Consider the following 13,228-nt stretch of genomic DNA (forward strand, 5'->3'; position numbering starts at 1 on the left):
TTTATGAGTCCATGATGGGGCTTATTAATGCAAATAGTTCATGATTTTTGGAACACTAGCTTAATCCAAATTGACCTCTTTTCCCCTAAGACTGCCAGGACACCTGGTCCTCAGTCTTCTCCACTGGTTGGTTGCTCCAACATCAGAAGGGTAAAGGTCATGTTGAGCATTGTCCAAAACTCTATCACGACTTCCCTGAGAGTCTAGATATTAAGGATGGTAGGTGACTACAATAAAAAAGTGTGTATGTGCTGCTCTGTTGTGAATTATGACTCTGTGATGCTGGCCTGCAGGTGCAGAGGCAGAAAGAGAATCATTCCTCAACTGTAGAACAGCCATGCAATATGGGCCTTGGTTCTGTTACTCTCCTGTATTTTTAGGTTTCATTCATTCAACAAGCATTGTAAAAGTGCAAGTGTTGGACTGCAAAAAAATGGGGGTGGGGAAGGTCTGCCTAGGCATTGGGAATTTGGGTAAGGAAGGCACTGGCAGCTCAGGGCCAGCTTGTTCAGAAACAAGGAAGGATCATCTTAAATAATCCTGGTATGTGGCTCAGGAGACTTACTTAGCAACAGGGAAGGAACATCTTAAATAATCCTGGTGATGTGGCTCAGGAGACTCTAGCCCTTCCAGGTGACTCTCCTCTCCTCAGTGGTATGACAAGGTAGACGTAGTGACAATCCCTGGTTCTAGAACCAGTGGAGGTATTTGCTAACCTGCAGATTTCCCGGCCCTAGGTGCTCAAAAGTCCCCCAGCGATTCTGACTCATGCACAGTAACATTTGGTAACCACAGATTTAAGTCTTGGGTTTGCCACTGATAACATATGATTTGCTTAGCCTCTGAGCCTGTATTTCCCCATATGCAAAATGAAGACAATACCTACCTTGTAGTGTTGCTGTGAGGATTTAAAAAAAAAAAATGTACACACAGTACCTTACTCAAGATCTGGACAGAGTTGTGCTGAATAAATATTTGGTGAATAAATAAAGTGGTGCTGAATAAATACGTGAATGAATGATGGATGAATCATTAAGAGAACATTCAACTCACAGAATTTTTCTGTTTTTAACTACAGCCTGGCACATAGAAAACAGCCTGGGCAACTGCAATAAACACAACTAAACCTTTCCTGAGATTAAGAAACATTCTCCTAAAGTTTCAAGGAACTATAAATGAGAAAAAAGGGCTTTACAGAAGAGGAGGCACAAGTGCTGGATAGTTTATAGGTGCCCAACAAAAACAAATCAGGTGTCCTGATCTGTAGTGACTTTTTTTTATCACTATTATTATTATTTTTTGAGACGGAGTCTCACTCTGTTGCCCAGGCTGGAGTGCAGTGGTGCGATCTCAGCTCACTGCAACCTCCACCTTTCGGATACAAGCGATTCTCCTGCCTCAGCCTCCCGAGTAGCTGGGATTACAGGCATTTGCCACCATGTCCAGTTAATTTTGAATTTTTGGTAGAGACAGGATTTCACCATGTTGGTCAGGTGATCCCAATTCCCAACCTCAGCTGATCTCGCCACCTTGGCCTCCCAAAGGGCTGAGATTACAGGTGTGAGTCACCCCACCTGCCCAGTGCCTTCTATGTGAGTTGAACAGTTCTACCTATTTAGTTAGAACAGCAGGGAGCAAACTTTGATCCTAAAAGCTAAAATATTCTCAAGGTAATTTCATCTTCTCTTGGGTCCCTTACATTTCTTTTTGAGGAAACATTAAGAACATAATTATCTTCATGACTGCCTTGTCTCTACATCAGCTGTTGGGAATCCATTCTGCCTGTGCTGATATGATAGGAATCTATGAAGGATTTGTCTCTCGAAGATTCGTTTTGATGTTCACATTCATTAAAACAATTGTGAATTTTTTATAAAGGGATCTAGTCACTTTATATTATGTAACATGCACATCTAGAAAGTCACTCAAAATTGAGGTTCTCTTCTCAAAGTGTTACTGGCATGATTACAGAATAATGTCTGAGCAGCCTTCATGGTTCCAAACAGGTGAAAATTATTTTTGAAGCCCTGGTTTCTTAAAATGCTAACTATTGGAACAATCGCAAGGATATTTTTTGAGGGAAAATGTGTTTTGATAGCAGTAAAACTGAAGTTAGGTTACAGTAAACTAACTTTCACAATTCTATACTTTTCAAGGCCCTAGCAACAGACCACCTCTCAGAGCCGAAGGCAGAAACTTCCCCTTGCCACTTCCAAATAAACCTCGGCCCCCATCCCCTGAGGAAGAAGAGGTAAGAGAGCATACGTTTTTATTTTTGTTTGTTTGCTTTTTCCCTGGTGAAAGAATCACCAGAAACTCCCATTGAATGTTTTTCTGGACTTTTATCTTCTTCTTTACTTATTTTATCTATTGGGAAAAAAAGTTAAAGGAGAAGATCCAGGTGAACAATATGTTCTTTTTCCTTGGTGTTTGTTCAGACTCCTGCAATGACAAACGTGTGTTTTGCATAAATAGAGAGAAAAATAATCCTGCTTTTTAAGTTTTCTACTTTATGACCTTGATTAGTCACTTAACTGCTCGTTCACCCAGTTTTTTTTTTAATCAAGCAGGTTATTATGCTAAACTGAAGAAATTACTGTATGTGTATCTTTTCTGATTAGAAGTTCCGTACTGTAAGGAACACTTGTTCACAGGTACTTTTGTAACCAGTGTCATGATGAAAAGCAGTTCACACAAAACATCTTCTGTTTAGCCCCAACTAAATGACTCTCTATGCAAATTAAGAAAACAAATGTTTCCAACCTCCTGGAATTGAGGTGGTGATTTATGGAAATGATTACCCAGAGGCCTTTCTTTTCACTTACATATGTAACTGTAAAATTTATTCAGTTTCTAAAAATTTACATTTTCAGAATTCATTAAATGAAGAGTGGTACGTTTCTTATATTACCCGACCAGAGGCAGAAGCTGCTCTTAGAAAGATAAACCAGGTATTGTGCTATCGTTTATTTTAACATAGTTATAAATATTCATGACAGAAGAAGGGAACGGACTTGTCCTGAGTACCAGTTAGGGGCTAGGAATTCTTCTAGGTGCTGTTGCTAACGGTAAGATCTAGGAGACCCTTAGTGTCAGCTTCACAACTACCAGCACCCATAGCAGGGATTCCTAGGCTCAGGAATCATTCAGCTGGCAGAAGAATCTAAGTTAAGGCAGTCATTTGGTTGGCGGAATCTCAGGAGATTTTATTAACAAAAGAGTCTGTCTTGTCATGGGAATCATATGGTGTCAGAAGGAGACTCTCTTTCCCCCAAAGCTTCAACATCATACCAGCTCTAGCTTCCTCTTAACACAGATGTGCCATCCACATCGATGTGACAGGACCGATATTAAAGAGACAGCAGCAACTTTTTGCTTTTTGTCCTAGACATTTCTAGCTAGTCTTTTAATAGCATAAGGTGTTAAACATATTTCTCGTAGCCAGTCCTGAAACTTTACCTTAAATTTATTGATCAGAAATGGGAAAGCAAAGATCCTTCATCTTTCACATTTAAACTCTTCAGCATTTCTCAGTAGTAGTTGCACATTTAAATCACCTGGAGGGCTCTTGAAAAATCCTGATTCCTGGGTCTCACCTGGAGATTCTAATTATTCTGGAGTTCTGTATCAGCTCTGGGAGTCTTCAAAACTTCCCAGGTAATTCTGATTTGAAGCCAAGACTGTATCACTGGTCCAGAAGTGTGTTTGTTTAGCAGAAATGTTCCGACAGGCTCAATTAACTTGGAATAAAAGGAACAGAGGAAAGCCGGTACTGCCAACTCATGGCTATTTAAAGCTATTCTGTTTTGGTTTGAGGAGAAGGGAGTAGTTTAAAGGAGTCCTTACTAATTAATTTTATTTTAATATTAGATTTTTGTAGTATTAAATATTATGTAGCAATAATTTATTGAATGGAAATTTAAAGTACAGAACAGTCAAAACAGTAGTTTAGCAAATACCAGAAAAAAGATAAGAAAAGAGGAACATTTGCATTCAATTTTGGTCAAGTGTCTGATGAAGGAAAGACTACCTAGAGACCACAAGATTGTAAAAATGGTGAATTTCATGGCATTTGGGTGTTTTCTGACTTTGGATGTGGAAAAGAAAGGTTAGGGAATTAACTCACAGGAATAGTAGGAAGATATATCTTGAGTTAACCAATAAAGTTTGTTATTTCTCCTGGCCTTTTATTCACTCAAGCACCCATTATTTATTATTGAACAAAAGATTCCTTTTTTTATCAAGAGACTTTAACGAGATTGACTTGGAAATTTCTCTGATACAATCTCTGTTGCCTTTCTTGATAACAAAAAAACTCGTGACACATGGAATCTGTAGCTGTTTGGAGAACTGAATGTTCGTTGAATGACAGCTTTTGCAGTCAAGAAGCTGCAAACTGCAACTGACAGATTTGTCAGATCCCTAGAGGCTTGCCTACTACTGTTACAAGCAACAAAAATACTGACTTTCCCTGCTCCCGTAATAACAGGAATTTATCCTTTCAGGATGGCACTTTTCTGGTTAGAGACAGCTCTAAAAAAACAATAACCAATCCATATGTCCTCATGGTGTTGTACAAAGATAAAGTTTACAACATCCAGATCCGTTACCAGCAGGAAAGTCAAGTTTACTTGTTGGGAACTGGACTCCGAGGGAAAGAGGTAAGGATTTCAAATTTCAACATTTCCCCAAAATCTTCATTTATGCCTCTCTGCATCTTTTCATGGAGCGATCTTGGGGATTCCAGGCTGTATGGCGAATTTAGAGTTAAATCACATTAGTGAAGGCCTTCATTTATGGGAAGAGAAATAAAGCAAAATGTTTACAATGGTTACTTCTGCCATAGGATTCTTTCCTGTATATCTTTTATTCCAAATAATCACATGTATAACTTTTAAAACCAGGAAAATGTATATTAACTTTAAAAAATCTATTTAGAGTTGTCAAAGGCAATTTCCTGCTATTATTCACCTCTGTGACATAATTTTAATGTAGGCTGCATTTTAAGTTGACACCACTGGAAAAGGGGAAAAATCAGAATACTTGCTGTGGTGATTATTCCAATAACTTGGCTCATTTCTTAACAAAATGGAGGGTTAGCCCCATGAAGATGACCAGGTTGCCAAAGAAATTCTTCTCAGGCTGAGGTTTAGATTCTCATGCTAGTCACTTTTTGAGTGGTAATCAGAACGGATAGAAAGAAACCCTCAGGGCTGGTTTTCTGCAAAGGAAACTAACAACTGAAGGTAATGCCCCAAAGATGCTCCAAGTTCAAAGTTCCAAAAGGAGGACCAGCTCAATGAAACATGTCCAGAATGAGAAACAGCTTTCCCATAACTTCTGATTCACATGCTTTTGTTATGATAATGTTAATGAGTAGAGAATAATGCATGCTTATGGTCAAATGTTTGAATCATTTGAATCATTGAATCATTTGACCATTTGGCAGTGGATAGAGATGCACAGACCCTGTAGAAGCAGAGGTATTTGCCCTTCAAGCTTTATCTTGGTCCAGCATGGAAACACACAAGTACAGAGGACTCATTGCAGCTGCCATGGAGGGAGGCACCTAGCAGATTAGTCTTAAAGGAAGTGCATTATCCCATTAGGGTTCCTATGTGAGTTGTGACCCATGTCCAGAAAGTTGAATTAGGCCTTTCCCTCTCTAGCAATCAAGGCTGGGGTGATCCAGGCTATGGATGCAAAGACTTGGCTGCTGAGCCCTTATGAGTGTGGAGGTGGCAGTGAGGACACAGCAGAGAGTTCACGAAGGAACTCCTGTGCTATGCTGCAGATCCTACCTCTGGACACCGTGAACTGTGTCTGACCTCCTGAGTCCTTATACCTCCTAATATTAATGACTGGGGGTGAAATAGAGATACAGAAACTGAAACCAAAACCAAAACCAAAAACAGAGCAACCCTGTGGCAAGGATACTGTAATCATGACTATTTAAATGACCCCGCCATAAGAAGTTAAAAATATATGCATTTCAAATTACATCACACACACACACACACACACACACACACACACACACACACATACATTTTATCTTTTTCAAGATGGAGTTTCCCTCTTCTCGCCCAGACTGGAGTACAATGGTGCCATCTTGGCTTACCGCAACCTCCACCTCCTGGGTTCAAGCAATTCTCCTGCCTCAGCCTCCCAAGCAGCTGGGATTACAGGTGCACACCACCACACCCAGCTGAATTTTTTTTTGTATTTTTTAGAGACAGGGTTTCCCCATGTTGGTCAGTCTGGTCTCGAACTCCTGACCTCAGGTGATCCATCCACCTTGGCCTACCAAAGTGCTGGGATTACAGGCATGAGTCACCATGCCCAGCCCTTATTTTATCTTTTATCCATGGTTTGCTGGATGTCTGTAAGGAATTTTTTTGAAAGTTCTATGGCAGAAATCATTAAACTACTTGCCACATTTTACACACTTTTCCCACAATCCTCATAACTTGAAGAGGCAGGATATATTATACAGATAAAAAAAACTGAGGGTGAAGTTCATGCTTTTCATTCCAATGCTGACTCATCTCCCTATCTTGACTCTTTCAGGACTTTCTGTCTGTGTCAGATATTATTGACTACTTCAGGAAAATGCCACTTCTGCTCATTGATGGGAAAAACCGAGGTTCCAGATACCAGTGCACATTAACGCATGCTGCAGGATACCCATAGCAAGTTGTAGCTGAGCAAATGAACCGTCCTCCTGCCTCTGTTGCCAACACGAGATCAATCAGCTTTGGTCAACGGATAAACACTTAGGACTGAGTTTAACCCTTCCCCATGAACACAAGGGTATTATCCTTTCCTTTAAAAACAGTGTTTGAAATGAAGACTGTCAAATTCCCATAATTTATTTATTCTTCTTCAATGTTTGTAAAGTGCATGAGTAATGTTCACACTTGAAGTCTAGTAGTGCACTGTAATAATTCACTTTTTTAAAATTGTGTATTTTTTTAATATCCATTTCAAAATGCAGTAGTTTACACAGCTACAGAAACAATTTGGGGCAAGTTTTAAAACACTGAAACAGTAATAGTTAATTGGCATCACATAAAACTGATTTGTTTTTACAGCCAAACCTCTGTCAGTCAGAGGCATTCATTAGTTTTATACATGTAATTTGAAAATGACTAAACCTCATTTTCTCAGCAGCAATAATTTAAGAGCCTTCAAAAATACAATTTTATTCTTACTTATTTGGTATTCTTTCCTGGGGGAATTTTTATGTAATTTTTTATGAAAAGATAAATGCATGTTGAGATAACTTCTGGGATTAAAAGTCTTTTGCTTTAATTTTTTGGTTTCCTAAAACAACTTTATTGACTTTTAGTCCATACTGTTATTTTTCTGTCTTAAAAAAATTTAAACTACAAATAGCAAAAGAAAACATTTTCAATTTATGGACGAGACTTTGGTGGATTGTGGATGTAGGTTTCATTAACACATCTGGGGTTAAGTTGGCATTTCTTCACATCCCCACACCCACAGCAACATCACACACACCCCCACCTTCCCCCAACCCCAAAAACATTGTCCAGGGATATAGATTTTACCAAAGGCCTCCTGGGAAGACAAGGGAGCAACACTTTAAATTTGTTCAGACTTTCCTATTTGATATGGCTCTTCAATCTCTTGTCATCCCCCTGACAGCTCTGCCATAAAGCCCCTTCTCCTCATCCTTTCCAAACAGGCTGTATAAGTGCTTTGAAGGAATTCAGCTCTTTCCTTTAGTTTACAAATCTCACTTAACAAAAAGTATAGGCATTCAGCCAGATTAAAAAACTAGTATTCAGCCAAACAGTGACAATCCGTTGTTTTTCAAATTTTTCCCATTGGGACCTTGGTTATTATTGAACAACTTTTATTAGCAACAATTTTTGGCATTTCTGTTTAATCTACAAGTTTTCGGAATGGAGAAGAATATCTTGCATCTTCATTTTCACGAACCAATAAAAAGAATATTGGAAGGAATCTAAGAAGTCACCAGTTTAAATCTCATGATAGGCTAAGATAAGGAGTATATGGAATGTAGAGACTTTTAACTAATGATAAAAATTGTGTCTCCCAAAATCTCATCCTTAACCAGAAGTTTTCAGTTTAGGTCCAAAACTTGGGAGTTCTAAGGCTGAAAACCCTGCATTCATTTACATGTCTATACAACAGGCTATTCAGCAAGCATTTACTTAGTGGCTCTTCTGTGTTAAACAAGTGAGCTAGTTGCAAGGTAGTCAGGATAGCATACACCATAGGTTCTCGCATGGAGTAAGTTCACTTGTCTTGCTTCACCATATTCTATTCTTAGGGTTCAAAAATATATAAAACAAAGGACCTGACAGATTTCAAAGCAACGATTTGGTAGTGAATCATGTTTATAAATCAAACATGCATTTTAAGTCTCCTGGTGGAATGGGCCATTAGAATTAAGATGTTCTATTCCACGGCTATGACTGAAGTCAATGTTGGGAAGCTGATATTTTCATGACTAGCATTTTCTTTCAAGCACCGGCAACTCCTTTTGGCTAGGCCTTGCCTCTTTTCTTGTATGTGATCCCAGATGCATCAATGGGAGTTGCTCAGAATCCTGCTCAGTGATAAATATCTTACTAAAGCTGGGTCAGTCAGGGTCACTCTCTGGAATGTTACACATGAAGCCTGTGACAAGATCTTTTATCTGGGGTCCCCAAAAGGCAATGCTATATACTTGTAGCTGTCTGCTGCCCTGCAACTACTCCCATTTACCAATTATCTATAAGAACCAGTCTGCTGTAGACGAGAATGAGGCCAACATACAAAAACACAGTAAAAGGATAGACGAATTATTGGGGTCACTGAAATCTACCAACCATGGACTTCCAACTCACATGACTCAAATGCTTCAGCTGGTTGAGTTGTGCTTGGCACTCACTAACAGGAGAGTTCTGATTAATATAAACTCATACCATCAGTTAATAATTTAGTAGCTCTCTTTCAACCTGAGCCAAATTCAAGCATAAGCGAAAGGATAAGCAGTGACCCATGGCTAATTTCCTATGTCATACGCTTGCAATCAGGGAGGTAGGTTAAGCCATTCTGAGAAACATTAAACAGCAGCCTTCAAGAACATAAACTGCTTTACAACATTATTTTAATTTTGTTTTAAATTATATATATACAAATCAGTAAACTCAATTCTCCCAAATATTTGTTAATTCAAAAATAAACTCACAACAAACAAATAAGAAATCAGATAGAAAAACTGTTAGAAACATGGGATACATCTGATATTTTAGCCTCTTCAAAGAGGGGGTCGTTTCTTTCTGCTTCTGTTAAGTTCTCAGTCTTCATGGGATGATTAAAATGTAGGGTAAGGTCACAAAGCAATAACTGGGAGAGCTCTGTATAAAACAAAACAGAAGTTATATTTTAGCACATATGTCATAAAAAACTATTATTGCTTAAAGTAGCTATTTCTTCCTAATTTCTAATTTAGTTTTTCAAGTGATTAGTGATCAAACCACAGCTTAAGTGTGCCCCATTCTAATTTAAAATAAGATTTATGTATTACAAAATAAGCATGGCATAAAAATTTACTAAAAGGGGGCTCTTTAGCCCAACTTCTCAGCTAAATTGTAACTTGATTTATACAAATTTGACTTATATGGTTTTAACTTATTTTTATCTAAGTTATCCATGTATATATTCCCAAGAATCAGATAAGTTTAAGGCATGTTACAAAAAATTGCAGTTCCAATCTCCCAGAGGCAACCACTTTTAATTTATTTTATTATTATTATTTTTTTAGCTCACTTTGTTTTTGTTGCTTTGGTAGTTTTGGTGTGTCTGTTTTGAGAATTTTTATTGGTGTAAGGGGTGCGGTGGTGTTTACCTCCATATCGCTAAATGACATGCTTATTTGATTTTTTTTTTTCAATTTTCAGTGTTACCTGCCCCTGACACAGAATATTAAGATACAGCTCTTTCACTCACCCTCTTCTCTCACAATATACTTAGGGAAAAATTTTTGCTTAGTTCAAGTATTTAATGTTTAAATATTAATTATACAAATATTCTTCACAGCCGACTCTTGTTGTATGACATTTTCCTTCCTGCACACAACCCATCAGAGTTAATAAATGGGCTTTTTCATTGCTTCATTATCAGAAATTTATCCCAAATATCCTCCAGTTGAGTAAATTTCCTCTTGGCTTATTCAACGCTTTAGCTATTCTATTGTTAAATGTCTCTCCTCTCCTGGAGCCTTCTGATTTGCTCCGATATGAACTAATTGCTTATTAGCACTGCTGTACAGCTAGTGCTAATAAGACTGTGTCGCCAAAAAGACAATTGGAAGTTCTGCACCTGTGGTAGTCAATAATGTGGGGTGATCTGGCTGGGCTATTTTATGATAATTTCTGCTATTAGTATCTTTAGATCTTTCATCTTAGGCTGGTCAGATTCCCGAAAGGAAAATCTACATGGAGGGTATAAGTCTGGTTGCCAGTATTTTGGTAGCCCATGAAGAAAAAAAAAAAAAAAAAAAAAAAACCGGAGGTCTTATAATTTGATATGTAAACTTTGTTTCATCATCCTTCTTTACAGTACAGTACTCTCCCTCAACCTATGACTAGTGGCCCCAGGGCAGAAATCCTAAGACTCGTTTCAACCTCAAGTCTTTTGTCACAGTGAAGGGACAGCTGCCCAGCTATGCAGAGGGCAGAAGAGACCTTAGGGAGCTACAATTCTTAAATATTTAACTAGTCCTCCTGTTGTGATCCAGATTTCACCCCTACTTCCAGAAGTTTCTGGTGCCACCATGAATTCTGTCGTAGGGGCTATTTTTGGCTTTACTGAGCCAGCTTGGGGTTCAGATTTTTGGACTTTGGGGTTCAGACTTGTCTATTTGCTTCTCCATTTGTTTTTTGTTCTGTTATCTCTTCTTGGAATCTCTTGTGGATTTTTGTCTCTTTAAAAATCACTTAAATTTGAATCTCAGGTCTACCGCTGACTAGCTGCTTAACCTTGAGAAAGTTAAATCTCTTTGTCTTATTTACACATCTGTAAATGCCAATGGCAATAGTTCCTACCTCATAGGATTATTATAAAGAGAGTTCATTTGTGTAGAGCTCTTAGACAATCCCTGGATTATGGTAAATGCTATAAAGGTTAGCTGATGACATTACTATTTAGGGAAGGAAATGACGGTGCACAGAGTGTTCATTTAATCCTCTATATTTACCAGAAGTCCATCTTCCGAGTGTAGCTCTACAGGTCCCTCAGAGCCTAACTGCCTGACCTAGCTATACAATGCCTCAAGAAAACATCTATCAGAGTTATTACATTTTATTTCAGGAAAGAATAATCTCCAAACTAGAAAAATTATATAATCAAGTGTGGGAGGAATCTAAAGCTTCTTAATTGTTTTAAATGAGTTCAAGCATCCAAAACGATTTATTCATTTAATAAACATTTTTCAAGAATTCAAGCAATCAAGGCACAGTGTTAAGTGCTAGAAATACCCCTAAGGAGCTTACAGTTGAGCAGGGATAAGAAACGTAAGGAAATACACAATTATAAAACAGCATAACAGGTAGACAGGAAAGGGCAGAAGGGATAACACACCGACTCAAAAAAAGTTTTCCAATGTAAGAGACCTTGACTGCTAGTAGTTAACCTGGTGTGGTGGAGGTGGGGTATAACAGTGAGATTTCAGGACAAGTATGTGTTGAAGCAGATACAGAAGAGCACTTGTGGATATGCAAATAGTTCAGTATGGTTAAAGCACAGAACATGCAGGAAGAACAGAGTAAGAGACTAGAGAGGAAAGGAGGGGCCTGATCTCAACAGGTCATATAGTCCATTCTGAGGACAATGGGGAGCCAATGAAGGTTTTCTGCAGATTTGCATTTTAGAAAGAGAATCTTCACGGTGGTGTTGAGACTGGTTTTGAGAAGTGATGAATTAATGGTAGTCAGATTTCTTTAACATCATACTCTTCAGAGCCTTTGTTAATATGCACTGTAAATTTGTGAAATACATAGCATAAAGCACTTCCCAAACTTATTTGATCATAAAAGCATGGACTCTGTTCTACTATACACCATCTACTAACATCTTTTGAAACAGCGGGGTTCACAGATCAAAGTCTAGGAAATGCTGTCCTAGGAGAACACATGAAAAAAGTATAATAGGCACTCACTATTTGGTGCCAAACTAATGGCCACGCCCTCTTCTTCTTGGTGTCACAGCTTGATTTCATTTGAGGTGCTCCTTTCCCCAGCTCCAGTAGTAAGTTCTGACTGGTCCAAACCAGTCTTGGCAGTCCCAGTCCCCTTGGCTGTGGCTGCTGTAAGCATCAGCATGTGATGCACATCTGGCCAATGAAAGGGAAATGTGCTGGAGGGATCCGGGAAAAGACTTATAAAAAGAGACTGTCTATACACGCCCACCTCTGAAGGTAATGACCATTGGGAAGTGATAAAGAGAGTGAACATGAAAGAGCAGAAAGATAGAAAGAACCTGGTCCCCGACAAAACCTTTAAACATCTGAATTAACTTTAGGGCTGAGCTACCTTGGATCTTCTTGTTTTTCCTTACTGTAAAAGTTAAGTTGGTCTTTTTGTTACTTATAATTGTAGGCCTTAAACTACATATTCAGTGTGGTTTTCATGGTTAGAAATAGGACTCTTAGGTGAAAGCAATAGGGGAAGATTTCAGCTAGCCCATAAGGAGGAATTGTTTAAAATGGAATGGACTGACTAGTGAGACAGGAAGTTTCCCAAGGTAAGACATGCTTGGTCAGGAATAGATTATCCCTAGAAATATCCAGTCACAGAATTGTGATTGTATGTGCTTGGAATAAAATAACAGAATATGTCTGTGAGGCGAGTGACTAAACATCATGACCTATAAGGTCTAATCCTACTATATGAATCTGCTGAAAATGAAGAAGTTTTAAGTCACAGAATCTCATTTATACTTTTTAATTTGGAATGAACCTTATGTGGCTTAGTAAGAGTTCATAAAGACAATGAATGTTGCAGAATGTGATATAGCGTTGTAATGGTGTGATGAAGGGAAGAAAGGGAAGTAAAATTTACAGAGCTTAGACAAAGTGATAAGCCTGTTAGTGTCAGGGATGGGAATTCAGGTCTGCTAACTCCAAAGTCAAACATAATCTGTCTTTAGAGATCTAGTTCACTTACATTGCAAACATTCTTAAGAAATAGAG

The 13,228-nt window shown here is 38.3% G+C and overlaps 2 protein-coding genes and 1 long non-coding RNA gene across 6 annotated transcripts in view; 1 reads left to right on the plus strand and 2 right to left on the minus strand.

Annotated features, from left to right (window-relative positions):
* The window catches only part of LCP2 (lymphocyte cytosolic protein 2), a 51,972-nt gene extending 43,002 nt beyond the window's left edge, over nucleotides 1-8,970 (plus strand). Inside the window, 4 exon segments of the mRNA XM_032252676.1 lie at nucleotides 2,157-2,251; nucleotides 2,874-2,951; nucleotides 4,506-4,661; nucleotides 6,571-8,970. Coding sequence (XP_032108567.1) covers nucleotides 2,157-2,251; nucleotides 2,874-2,951; nucleotides 4,506-4,661; nucleotides 6,571-6,693 — 452 coding nt within the window. The 3' untranslated portion in view covers nucleotides 6,694-8,970.
* Nucleotides 1,457-6,472, minus strand: LOC116533071. The gene is made up of 2 exons (XR_004261073.1): nucleotides 6,298-6,472; nucleotides 1,457-1,535 (listed from the first exon to the last, which is right to left on the minus strand). It is a non-coding gene; the product is annotated as an uncharacterized LOC116533071 (long non-coding RNA).
* Nucleotides 8,971-9,128: 158 nt separating the features above from the next.
* The window catches only part of CUNH5orf58 (chromosome unknown C5orf58 homolog), a 43,038-nt gene continuing 38,938 nt past the window's right edge, over nucleotides 9,129-13,228 (minus strand). For 2 of the 4 annotated variants that reach the window (XM_032252680.1, XM_032252679.1), the window contains one exon: nucleotides 9,129-9,395. In XM_032252680.1, the coding sequence (XP_032108571.1) occupies nucleotides 9,244-9,395 (152 nt within the window). In that variant the 3' untranslated portion in view covers nucleotides 9,129-9,243. Of the gene's footprint in view, nucleotides 9,396-11,328; nucleotides 12,371-13,228 lie in introns of those variants that run through there. The other 2 variants (XM_032252677.1, XM_032252678.1) reach the window with 2 other exon arrangements.

Source organism: Sapajus apella, unplaced genomic scaffold, assembly GCF_009761245.1.
Source record: "Sapajus apella isolate SASKATOON/1434 unplaced genomic scaffold, GSC_monkey_1.0 scaffold79, whole genome shotgun sequence".
Taxonomy (NCBI): domain Eukaryota; kingdom Metazoa; phylum Chordata; class Mammalia; order Primates; family Cebidae; genus Sapajus; species Sapajus apella.